Source organism: Rosa rugosa, chromosome 1 (assembly GCF_958449725.1).
Source record: "Rosa rugosa chromosome 1, drRosRugo1.1, whole genome shotgun sequence".
NCBI classification, from domain to species: Eukaryota; Viridiplantae; Streptophyta; class Magnoliopsida; order Rosales; family Rosaceae; genus Rosa; species Rosa rugosa.
The window spans coordinates 71,073,094-71,085,875 of NC_084820.1; the positions used below are offsets into that span (position 1 = coordinate 71,073,094).

The 12,782-nt window shown below is 38.2% G+C and overlaps 1 protein-coding gene across 4 annotated transcripts; it reads left to right on the forward strand.

The window, feature by feature from the left end:
* Window positions 1–4,573: 4,573 nt before the first annotated feature.
* LOC133726628 (pentatricopeptide repeat-containing protein At5g40400) lies at window positions 4,574–9,772 on the forward strand. 4 transcript variants are annotated; one of them, XM_062154219.1, is made up of 5 exons: window positions 4,574–6,956; window positions 7,401–7,583; window positions 7,746–8,882; window positions 9,153–9,307; window positions 9,633–9,772. In XM_062154219.1, exon 1 carries the CDS (start codon window positions 4,615–4,617, stop codon window positions 6,514–6,516), a length of 1,902 nt encoding a protein of 633 aa, XP_062010203.1. In that variant the 5' UTR covers window positions 4,574–4,614; the 3' UTR covers window positions 6,517–6,956; window positions 7,401–7,583; window positions 7,746–8,882; window positions 9,153–9,307; window positions 9,633–9,772. The 4 variants fall into 4 exon arrangements, with proteins under 4 accessions (XP_062010203.1, XP_062010201.1, XP_062010202.1 ...); XM_062154217.1 differs by having other exon boundaries at window positions 7,763–8,882; XM_062154218.1 differs by having other exon boundaries at window positions 7,763–8,882; window positions 9,162–9,307.
* The last annotated feature ends 3,010 nt before the right edge of the window (window positions 9,773–12,782 follow it).

Below are 12,782 nucleotides of genomic sequence, written 5' to 3' on the forward strand. Positions count from 1 at the left end.
AATATGGTGCAGGGACTCGGGCACCATAGCCAGCATAGAAGACCCTCCTTAGTCCTTGCTGAAATTTTTGTGCTCTTGCCAGCTCGACCTCTGGTCCGATTCAAATGCACGTCCAAGCATTGGCTCTGTCTTATCAACAACCCCAAATTCTTCCTCCATCTCCGCTGTCTTCCCCAGTAAATCCATTGCCTATTCTTTCATCCCTTTTGATCTTGATAATGACCGTCGAAGTACCCATGGAAACCAAAGTCTATCTGACTTTGTAGCGTGTGGTTCACCCAACTGCAGTTCTCTTAGCTTGGTTCAAAACCTACATGACATCATGATCATCCAGTCCTGTACGTAATGGCCTCTTCTTATGTACGTTGTCCCCTCGAAGAAACACATACGTAAACCCCCATACTATTGCAGTTTTTCCACATTAGCTTATTCCTCCAGCTCCTGCTGCTTCTGGTCAACGACGTATCCTCCTCGGTCAGGCTTCCAAATCACCTCATTACAAGGTGCTCTATTCCCTCAGATCATTAACGGACCGACCAGAAGGTAAGTATGGCCTTGAAGTGTTGGAGATGGAGGATCTTGATCCCATATTCACTTCCTTCCCGCCGTTTTCATACCGCAAATAGAGATTTGTTATTCTCTTTCTTACTTTACTCGAGAGGAAATTGAAGGAGATGAAAGTTAGCCCTTGTTGCTGGCTTGCTGCATATTCGTGATAAAGTGATCTCTTATAATCTGAATAGCAACATCTTAAAATCTTTTGAGCTAGCCAACTACCAGGCCCGGTGTTAATGATTCCAAACTACGAGTTCAGCAACAGAATTATCGACATAGGGAGACTTTGGCTTGTGTATGATGGAAGTTATCTGTTTGCTGTTGTAAGTCTAACGGCAAGGAATCATTCCTTAATCATTCTATACATGTATTTGATATTTGACATCATTGAAATATATATCGCTGAACTTTATTTCCATTGCTTATTTCAGTTTGGATTAATCCTAGTTCTGCAAGTTAAGCTAGCATCGGTCATTACAACCTAGCAACTACCAAGTAGCAATGCTGCATGTGTATATTCCACGATGAAGTGTGTTGTGTTGGGAGCATTCTAATTTCTATGTGACATGGATTTCTTCTTCCCCTGTATTATCAGTGGAGCCCTTCTTTGTTTGCTCGAATGTAATTGTGCTGTGGTGTGCTATGAAAATTGGGCGTTAATTCTTTGGACTTGCTGCTAGCTTGTTGTTTCTTTCCGAAGGACAAACTGGTTGGCTTTAGTCAATTATGTATGATCCTTCATTCCTTTGCTTGTTAAATTTCAATATGCATGGCTTATTTGCAATGGGAGCAGAGGCCATTACAGATCCTCTCCTAAAGCAAGATTGTTGAAATTGATTTTCCTTGATCTGTTACCAACAGAATTCAATGCTATAAATACAAATATTCAAAACTAATCTACAGTTACGCAATCAGTTTTGATTGTGGAGAGGTTACATAATCAGTTTTGATTGTGGAGAGGGAGGAAATCAATGTAGGAGAGTGATTTGCTCTAACACCCCCCTTCAAACTGGGCGGCTCAGGACGCATAAGTTTGGTACACAGAAGATTATGCCGCTGCTTGTGAAGTGGTTTAGTAAGAAGATCAGCTGGTTGATCAACGGAAGGGACAAAATGAACCTGATGACTCCCAAGTGCGACCTTTTCACGAACAAAGTGATAATCTAACTCGATGTGCTTGGTGCGTGCGTGAAAGACCGGATTAGAAGCCATTTATGTGGCACTTAGGTTATCACAGTAAAGCCGAATGGGGTACTGATTATGGACACCAAGTTCATATAGTAAGAAGCCTAACCAAGTTGTCTTAGCACTGGAATGAGCAAGGGATCGATATTCATATTCGGCACTGGAGCGAGCAATGGTAGGTTGCTTTTTGGAACACCAAGAGACAAGGGTATTGTCAAGGTAAATGAGATAGCCGGAAGTGGAACGGCAAGATTCTGGGCAGCCGGCCCAATCCCTTGATCTGTATGTCTACAATTGTACAATTATATGGCTAAGATCTGCTCTACTGTTACCAACAGAATTCAATGCTATAAATACAAATATTCAAAACTAATCTACAGTTACACAATCAGTTTTGATTGTGGAGAGGTTACACAATCAGTTTTGATTGTGGAGAGGGAGGAAATCAATGTAGGAGAGTGATTTGCTCTAACAAAGATATAGGAGCATTTTTTTTTATTTTTTATTTTATTTTTATATAAATAGAGGATTATGCTATATTAGCTCATCTGCAATAGCCGATTTGGGGCATCAAGCACCCTCCCACATCCCCGAAGGGAAGGGGGCCATCACAACCGGGAACCCACCGCCCATCTCGAGGTTATACAAACATGAGAATTGACCCCACTTGTATAGTTATTGACTTGACATGGTTTAGTACTTTAGCACATTGAGAAAATACTATGGCGCGCGGTTAACTTGCAGTAAATATGTAATGGTATGTCGAAACATATTAATCTTTGTTAACATCATGCTTTCTTGAAATTCTTACCATAAGCTCACTATTTATACTAGAGCATACTATTTGGAACATGTTTCAATTGATGGAACAACAAAAACTCCAATGATTTAAATTTTTTGATAATCTTATTGTTTTATGAATTTGAAAAATCGTAGAAAAACTTTGCATTGTGATTTTTGAATTCCGTCAGTTCAAAAAGTGCTTATAAATAAGAACAAACGGTTCTGGTCAAATATCGTGTGCTATAGTCAAAAGTTTTGGGTGACGAATTATGGTTGTGAACAATTTTTTTTCTTGGGGAAAAAAGTTATGGGGTAAAGGATAGCAAAGGTCGAGCCGTACGTCTCCTTCAAAGGCAGAAGCATCTGCTAAGGCACCACCATCTCCAACAAAAGCACTATCTGCTAAGACGAGAAATTTTGAAAAACGACCACTTTTATGTCTTTAAATTGATTTATAACCTAATTTTTTAAAAAGATAAAAAAAGGACCTTTTAGAGAGATAAAAAAAGTCATAATTATTCCTGACTTGTTCATTAACATTTGTACTTCTCTTATCGTAGAAACTAGAAAGCTTCACCGTGTATGGTCTCTGCTTGCAATGAAGAAAAATAGAAGTGAAGGCACAGAATTTGAAAGTTAAAAAAAAAAAAAGCATTTTGATTAGACATAAAGGAGATCACGATAAGTAAGCAAATTACTAAAGTACTGTAGGCATATGGTTAGAATTCAATTGTGTTTTGGATAGTATGACGTGAACAATTTCTCAATCACCATGTTCAAATGATGATTCAATTTCATATCACGTTCAAATCATATTCAACATATCTAGGAAATCTTTTCAATTGGACATGTTAAACCCCTCCCTTGATTGTTAAAAGACTCCGTAAAATAAAAAAGAACAACAATATTTCTTATAACTAAATTGATTCAGGTCACAAAAGTAGAAAGAAAGAGGAAGATACATGAAAATTGAAACTGGTTTTAACCTGGGAGAAAGATTAAGACAACGAGCTTCTTTGGCATTCATTGGAGAGAAGAAGCAAACAATGATGCCAAGATGATGGAAAGGTCTTTTGTTAGAGAGAGAGAGATTAGTGTTGCTAGAAAGTTAGGTTAGAAAGAGATAAGGGGACTTTTTATCTCTCTATAAGATCGTTTTCAATTTTTTAGAAAATCAGGTTATAAATCAAATTGGAGACCTAAAAGTGGTAATTTTTCAAAATTTCTCTGCTAAGATAGAGAAACCATCTCAAGATTGATGCTCTACAAGGAATCCACAAGTCTCATGTAGTCGCTGATGTCTTTTGGTTGTTGAATCAAAACTATGTTTGTATTTATTATGGTTGTATGAACTAAATAAAATATTAGGCTTGATTCTCGATTTAAAAAAAAAAAAAAAAACAAAGCTTTCATTCTTTCAATGTCGTTTCGTGAGACTGTATTTTCATTGCAACAATATGTTGCATGGACAGCTTTGTTTCTTCGAAATCATTTGTTGTTGAAGGATGTTGTCAATGTTAACAATAGTATTAATACTGATTCAGGTGGTTCAAAACCTATTTCCCAAAGTTTTGCATATGAGAGTTTACAGTTTACTTATGAAGCGTTCTTCATGGCTAATGCATCTCAACTTTACCGGGGTATGTTTCTTGCTACTAGTTTTGCAGTGGTACTCCTCTCTCATGCAGTTTGTATAACAATATGCTAAACTTTATCAACACTATTTTATGAGGTTCTCTTGTGTCACAAACCTACCATTCATTGAAAATGATTTTTAGAAAGTGATCCAAATGACGGAACATTTAAAACCTTGAACAAATATTTTTAATGAATTTTATTATTTTCCAACTTTAAAAATTATATATATATATATATATATATATATATATAATTAGATTGAGAAATGGCAAAAGAAAAATTAAATTGAAATTTTTGAGTTTCAATAATTTCACAAGTGCTTAAAAATCCGAACTTGAGAGTAGAAAATAAGAACATTAGATTGCCCTTAGTATTACTCATAAAGCGTGTGCTGTGCTATATAACCACAACTCTACTACCGGAACAGCATACACTCCTTGCTCTCTGGTACCAATGAATCGAGCTTCACTCTACTCTCCCTGTCAAACCAAAAACCCATTCTTTAACATCTGTTTCATACTAAAAATCTCAACTCTCTCTTCTTCTTCTTCTTCTTCTTCTTCTCTACAGACCATCCCAGACTCTCCCTCCACATCAATCTCAAACCCTCTTTACCATTTTCTCCCCCAAACCCAAAACCCCAACAACATAGTCAATCTCATCTGCTCAGCCCTCAAGCAACAACAGACCCACCACCATCTTTCCCATCTCCAAAACCACCTCAAACCCCTTCTTCCCCATCTGGGTGGTCAACAAATCTCAAGGGTTCTCCTCAGGTTCCAATCTGATCACTCCTCAGCTCTTGTTTTCTTCAACTGGGTCAAGCATGGTTTGGGCCTCAGACCCACCACCCAGAACTATTGCATTGCTCTTCATATTTTAGCTTGCTCTAGAAAGTTTCCCCAGGCTATGAAATTGTTGTGTGAATTGATAGAGCTGGTTAGGGATGTGGGTGCGTCATCCAAAGATGACATTTTTCATAGTTTGGTTGTTTGTGCTCAAGATTGTAACTGGGATCCAGTTATCTTTGACATGCTCATTAAGGCTTATGTGAAAGCAGGTATGATTAGAGATGGTTTTATCAGTTTTAAGAAGACACTAGAAGTCGGATTTGTTCCGAGTGTGATTGCTTGCAATTGTCTTATGAATGGGTTAGTGAGGTTGAATTGTTTGGATCAGTGCTGGGAGGTGTATGAGGATATGGGAAGGATTGGGGTACACCCAAATGTGTATACTTTTAATATTTTGACTAATGTTTTGTGCAAGGATGGAGATGTTGCGAAAATGAATGCTTTTTTGGATAGAATGGAAGAAGAAGGATTTGATCCCGATGTCGTGACTTATAATACTCTGATTAGTAGCTATTGTAGGAAAGGAAGGTTGGGAGATGCGTTTTATTTGTATAAGATCATGTTTAGGAGGGGTGTGATGCCGGATTTAGTTTCGTACACTGCCTTGATGCACGGTCTTTGTAAACAAGGGAATGTGAGGGAGGCTCATCAGCTTTTTCATCGGATGGTTCATAGAGGGTTGGATCCAGACATTGTCTCGTATAACACTCTTATTGGTGGTTATTGCAACAAGGGGAAGCTGCCAGAGAGTAAGTCATTGTTGTATGAGATGATAAAAAATGGTCTTCATCCAGATGATTTCACTTGTAGGATGGTCACAGAAGGATATGGCAAAGAAGGCAAGTTGCTCTCTGCACTGAATTTGGTAGTGGAGCTTCAACAGTTTCAAGTGTCTATTTCTCGCCACATTTATGATTATCTAATAGTTGCATTGTGTCAAGAAAATCGGCCGTTTGCAGCTAAAAGTCTATTAGAAAGAAGTTCTCAAGATGGTTATTTGCCTGATTTGGTTATCTATAACAAATTGATGGAGTCCCTCTGCCAGAGCAATAATGTGACTGAGGCAAAGGTTTTGAAAGCCGAGATGGTTTGTAAGAACATCAAACCCAATCTTATCACATATAAAGCTCTAATATGCTGTCTATGTCGTATAAACAGAACAGTGGAAGGTGAGTCGTTACTGAAAGAGATGGTTGAATCTGGTTTGCCGCCAGATTCAGAAATATGCAGGTCGTTGATAAAGGGTCACTGCAAAGAAAGGGATGTTGCTAAAGCAGAATCATTGTTAAGGTTCTTTGCCAAAGAATTTCAAGTTTTTGATTCTGAAAGTTACAATGAACTTGTCAAAATTTTGTGTCAGGATGGTGATATGGCCAAGTTGTTGAAGTTACAAGATAGAATGATGAAAGTAGGTTTTGCACCAAATAGCCTTACATTCAAGTATGCCATCCATGGGTTATGGAAAACTACCGGACCAGAGAAAGATAATCTTCTTCTGGAATAAACGTACAAAAAAAGAATGTTGGGGTAAAGAATGTCATCCACGGTTGATGATCTGAGGGACTTTAATGTATCCTGTGTCCTTTTTTGGAAAAGCTGCATGCTTTCATTCTAGTTTATCACCATTAGAGATGTTTACTGTGGTCATCTGGAGTAGGCATTGTGCTTATTTGGGTTAATAAGGCACCAGATAGAAACAGTAGGACATCTTCAGTTGATGCTATAGAACATCAGTGTTCAACCTAGGTAACTGGAACAGTAGGTCATCTGGAACTAGCTTCATCCCTTCAGCTCTCAAGAAATATTTTTGTTGCCCTTATTTCACTGGAGTCATGGAAATCCTTCATGCGGCATTGGCTGAGGGCAGATAACCTGTCCTTTGATGCTAAAGTATCATCTATCGTCTTGGATAAAACCACTAAAGCTGCTGGTGACATTCTGAAGGTTCACTCTATAGTTTGCTTTAATAAATATGCCCTCAATTTTTCTGAATTTGTTCCGACTTTTATCATTTTATATAACTGGAAATGCGGAGAGTATGATAAAAATAGCAGAAGTGACTCTCCCTAGATCTGCTTTTCTAGATGCACTGAAAGTATACTAGATGAACACCTTAAAACTGTGGGATTCCTAAAACTGTGGTATGATATATGTAAAGAATAGGAGTAAGAAAGATCTAGAGTGATAAATGGATAGCACTATCCAATTAAACTAAAGCTTCAACTTGCCCAGAAAAGCAACCAAAAAATAAAAAAGGTAGACGAATGTTGGTCACTGATCTTCAGTGTCTCCTGTAGTTCCGACCTATTCTTTCTTGCCAGGTTTAAATTATTACAGTAATCAGTGGCTGTTTACTCTGCCAAGCCTTAAGTTTTGGCTCTTTGTCAGGTCTTGCCTCCGTCTGCCCATACTGTAAAAGCAGCTGCTTCAAAATTTCTATTGAATTGGTTGGTCCAGCCTGAGCATGAACACCGCAAATGGTCTGCTGCAATTTCTCTTGGATTAATCTCAAGTCGCCTACATGTTACTGATCATAAGCAGAAGTTTGGGAATATCGCGAGACTTGTTGAGGTACGTAGAGTTATTTGATGCTATTTAATTCTTTCTTATTTTTTTTTATATTAGTGTTGCTCTCCCCACTTTTCCTTGCCTCTGATCCTAGATCACACAAATATTTTGATATGATAAGTATCCATTAGAATAGGTTTGTTTATCTGGATGTCATTTTCACAGATATGGCATGCCTTCAGGTGATGTGTAGTAGCAAAAGCACCCTTGTCAAAGGAGCCTGTGGGGTTGGCTTGGGGTTTTCTTGCCAAGATCTTCTTACCAGGGGTGATGCCGCTGATAATTCTAGCACGGTGAAAGACTCAGACAAGTTATCAGAAAGGGATTTGCTTGGTGACATAGTTAAGGCATTATTACGTATGATAAGTGAGATCACTCAAGTGGCTCCTGATATTTTGGAAAGTCTCTCTTATTTCCCACCTAGCAGATATGATATAGATACAAGTATAACTGGTGAGTTGTCAAATGAGAACTGGGATAACTTTCTCGAAGATATCTGGGGTATTGCTGGACTTGTTCTTGGTTTGGCGAGTTCTGTTGGTGCAATGTACAGAGCTGGGGTGCATGATGCTAATTTCAAGATAAAAGATGTTATGGTATTTTGGGTTCCGCATATGAATAGATTTGTTCAAGCTCTGATTCTTACTCTGGGGGTTCTGTGATAATTTTGTTGGTAGGATCTTGTCTTGCAACTCCCATTGTTTTGGCTTTCTGCCAAAGAGTAGAATTGATGGATGAGACTGAAGTCAGCCATTTAGTAAATGGTTACAGGGAGCTCATTTCTGAATTACTGTCTGTCAAAAGATCTGGCACTTTCTATCACAGCTTATTGATGGCATCATGCATAGGGGCAGGCAGTCTTCTAGCCTGCATACTGGATGAAGGGGTGCATGCTATTGAAGTTGAGTGTGTAAAGAGTCTACTAGAATTGTTCAAAAAATGCTATTCTAGTCTTTACCCTACTTTAGTCCATTTCAGAGGGATGCTTGGAGTTGTTAACCCTATGGGAGCAGGTGCTGGGATCGTGCTTGACAGGCTTCCGCTAACCTAAGTGCAGGCAGCTTTTGAACAGAAGGTATAGATCAGTTACCTGCTCTACAAGTGTTTAGACGAGGCTTCTCTTGATTCTCTTGAGTACATATCCCATCATAGAAAAATGCAGGGAGGTGGTTTTCCTTGTTAGCTGCACGGCAATTGGCTGCCGTGGTAGGAGTAGATCAGTTAAATTCTTTGAAGGAGTGGTCTGAGGCAGTTACATGCTTAGGAAAGGCTTTGAAACATTGGTTGGTGGATCCCCTACAGGTAAGCGTATGCTGATAATGTGTTTCTATGCTATGCTGTTTCTTCAAAAAAAAAATTAATTGCTTGTTGTTTGATGAATATGCTGGTCAAGATAATGAGTCTGTAAATTTGATAAATGTATACAAATTAAGTAGAAGTTGTTTTCTTAGAAAATATATCTGGCTCTAGTATTGCATCAATACAGCTTCATTTTAACAGATAATATACAAGAATACAAGTCGACCTTCTGTCACATATGTGATAACTTGTTTAATTGCATTGTCCTCATAGGTTTCACAGGAAGGCCCGCAACAAAGAGATGGCTAGCTTCTAGAAGTTCTGAAAAAAAAAATTTCAAGCCAAAACTAAGCTAGTTAGAATTGGTTCCATCCCTTTGACTGAGCTGGGAAGACTAAAAGCTCTGATATTGAATACTGAATCCGATGGTTAGTATTTTGACTAAAATCTACAATACATGCATATATTTTACTCTGAATGACCGTGTTTTTTCTCAGAATGGTAATCTACATATAGAAACTTGTGCCTCATTGAGAACCATTATGTAGGAAGACCAAGTATACCCCTCTTGCTTTAAACAATTAATACACTAGATATAAACAGTATGGATATCATGGTGTTTTAACAAATTCACTCACCTAGCACACCTGCCTTTCTCACCCTAGTACAACTCCTATCATATATTTAAAGAAATCACGTTTATGATCTTCCCAAGCTTTATATAATTATATCCATAATGCGGCTTGTTTTCAGGCATATGGGACGTGCTTGTAGAAGTTGTAGCAGCTTTGCAACATGCAGAGGGAAGTATCAAAAGACAGTGGCTCATTGATGCAGCTGAAATTAGCTGTGTATCAAGTTATCCTTCCACAGTTGGTGCTAGGCGTAATTCCCTTAGTAGATATTGAGAATTGCATTCGCTCTCCTTGTCTGCTAGTTTGAAATCCTTGGAAATCAAGCATTGCAAGGCTTCTATAACTCACGTGCACAGAGCTGTGAATCTGGAATCTGTTATAGTTGTTTCAACAAAATCTCCTCTTCAGGCTGTGATCTCGATAGAATGCTTCAATTTGAAGTATATTAACATTCATGCTTGGCGAATGAATCTGTTTCATTTAAATGGGTGCCATGATGTGAAGGGCACAATTGATGCTCCAAATCTGGATTATTTTGGCTTCGAAGGTTACTTGAAGTCCAAATTTTCTTTGAAAGCTCCGAAGTTAACAATGGCTCACATCATATTATGGGACATTTGGGGTGGAGAATCATCCAGCTTCAACCAGCCATGGAAACATTTTCCTAAACTGACAGATTTTCTTAAAGAATTTGGTAGCTCCAAAGAGATGATCCTCTTCCTTCATGATTTTAAGGTTAGACCGTCGGTCCCATGTATATATATGTTCGTGTGTGTATATGTGTGTGTGTCTGTGTGTTTTATTCTATTACTAAATATCAGTTTCTAATTTGTATGTATGTTTTGCTAGTTAGCCAAAATATATGTATACGTACATTTATATATATTCCAACGTGGTTGCTCAATCAATAAATTTGTCGTTTGGTTTATTCATGGTGCAGGCTCTCATCTTTCCTAAGGATTTCAGAAAGACCTTGTCATCATCAATATTGCCTAATGTTGAAATTCTAGGATTCGGGATGGACACCGTTGTTCCAGCAAATGCGAGCTAGAGATAGGGAAGACTTGATGCAGTCCTTGCAGTGGATGTCACCTTTAGCAAAAGATATATCCCAATTAGAGTACAGACCAGAATTGGTCCAATTGGATATGTATGAAACTTAGAATTTAGAATTGGATATGTGGCAGATTCTAAACCATACTTGAAGACTGAAAAGATTCAAGTCTTATGCACTGTGAGAACCTATGATATTATTTTTGATCGGGCGCGGATTTCGAATTGGGGACTTTTGTTGGAAATTAAGAATTAAGAATTATCATCGAATGCGAGTACGTTGGTAGATTTTTTATATTGTACACGTAGGTTAGGCATGTTTGAATGTTGCACAAGGGCCCCAAAACATTGAGCTCGACGTCTCTGACTGTAGCTGACCGTTTGATTCCACCATTTTCAGACGACTCCATTTTGTCCTTCGCAGTTTGTACATCGAACTGATAGTTAAAACTTCATTTCTCTTGAATGGAACAATAAATCCAAACTCCGTTTTCCTGTATCGATCTTTTAGCCTTTTGGATTAATTCTTGTTTTGAAATTGGAAGCATATATAGCATTTCTGGTACTCGAACACGCCCAACCGAACTAATTAAGAAGAACCGAACCTGACAGACACATTTGTTTCCTTTTAGGAGGAGGGTACGTAATCCGAGTAGTCCCACTTGTGAAATTCAGTTCCAAAGAAACCCTAAAACCCTGAGTAGTTTCCTTTAAACCTTAAAATCCGATGTCATCAAAGTTGAGCCTGGTGAGGGCAGGATTTCATCGAGAGAATGCATTCTGCTCCTGATGAGGGAATTATAGATGGGAAAGAAGCTTCAGCTGTTGATCACTTTGCCCTTTATTTGCATCAACCCGGTGTCATGCTATATATAATTGGGAAGTGAAATCATGTGTAAATTAAGTCAACCTGGTTTGAGCGTCATGTGTCTGTGTACGTGTGTTGTCAGTGTAGAAGAAAAGAAGGGTTTGGTGGGAAAGGAGACTCAAAGCGCAGCAGCACTGCAAGCGCATGTCTTGAAGGACAGCCGAGGCGCCTTTGGGGTCCTCGGCGCGTAGGAATTGGTCCTGACCGGCATGCAAGTTGGGTTGGAGTCCAGGCACGGCAAGGGATCCAGTTGTTGATGTTGCTCGATCGGGTAATGGCGAAAATAGGAAGAAAATAAAGTTGGCAACAGATCTGAAAATAAGGATGATATTAGTGCGCTAGCTGTGGTTGATAATATTAAGAAACTTCGGATCGTACGGGAGCTTAATTGGTTGCTTGATGTGAGCGTGCATGGCAAGAGCTAGCTAGAGATGGAGGTACGTACGTAAAAGTGGAGAGAATGATTGATGGACCAGCTTTCGTAATTGCTTGCCGAGTTCTCTATTAGGGTAATCACAAAGTGATTAACTTTCTCATGAAAGCTGCTGCCATTTAAGTAAAAGGTTACAGACACAGTTAAAAAGACAGAAAGTGCTAAGTGTAATGAACTCCACAATATGATAAAATCGATCCCCTAGACCCCGCCCTACTTCTCATGTTGACCCCTGAAAAAAGATCATAATAAAATATAAGGACATATGGTTGAATCTATTTGAAAATCACTTCTCAAATTGTAATAGCATTATTCAAGCTTTATATGCGCTCATCACCTCTCCGCAAAATTGCTTTTAAGGGTGGGGATATGATGCCACTTTCAATTGAAAATATATTATTATTGCTGCTATAAATATTGATGGTTATTATCCCTTCAAGCTTCTTATTGCAAACCCTTTTTTTGTATCGTTTAGCAATACACATGTTTGCTTTTCAAGATGTTGAAGGGATTTCCGACAAGTGAGATGTGCTTCATATGTCTTACATGAATCGTAAAAACCTAATTTTTCAACAAAATTGCATGCATTTCTACTCCCGCTTCAAATTTAATTAACCCGATTTAAGCCTAAATCCATAGCTATATATAGCACATGAATTTTGGGGGAAAGATCACTTTTCTAACATCATTCAAAATACACTATGAGATTTCATTGGGATCCCATAATCGAAATTAAATAGAAGATACTAAATATTGTTATTAACGTTCCTAATATTAATGGAATAGCTAGTTATAACTTGTTAAGATTATCTAGGCATTGGGGTATTATATATTAGAAAATTAGAATAAGTACATTCCTTTGTGTGACGCATGGCCATTAATTGATAAGTTTTCCATGTTTTTTTTTTTTTGTA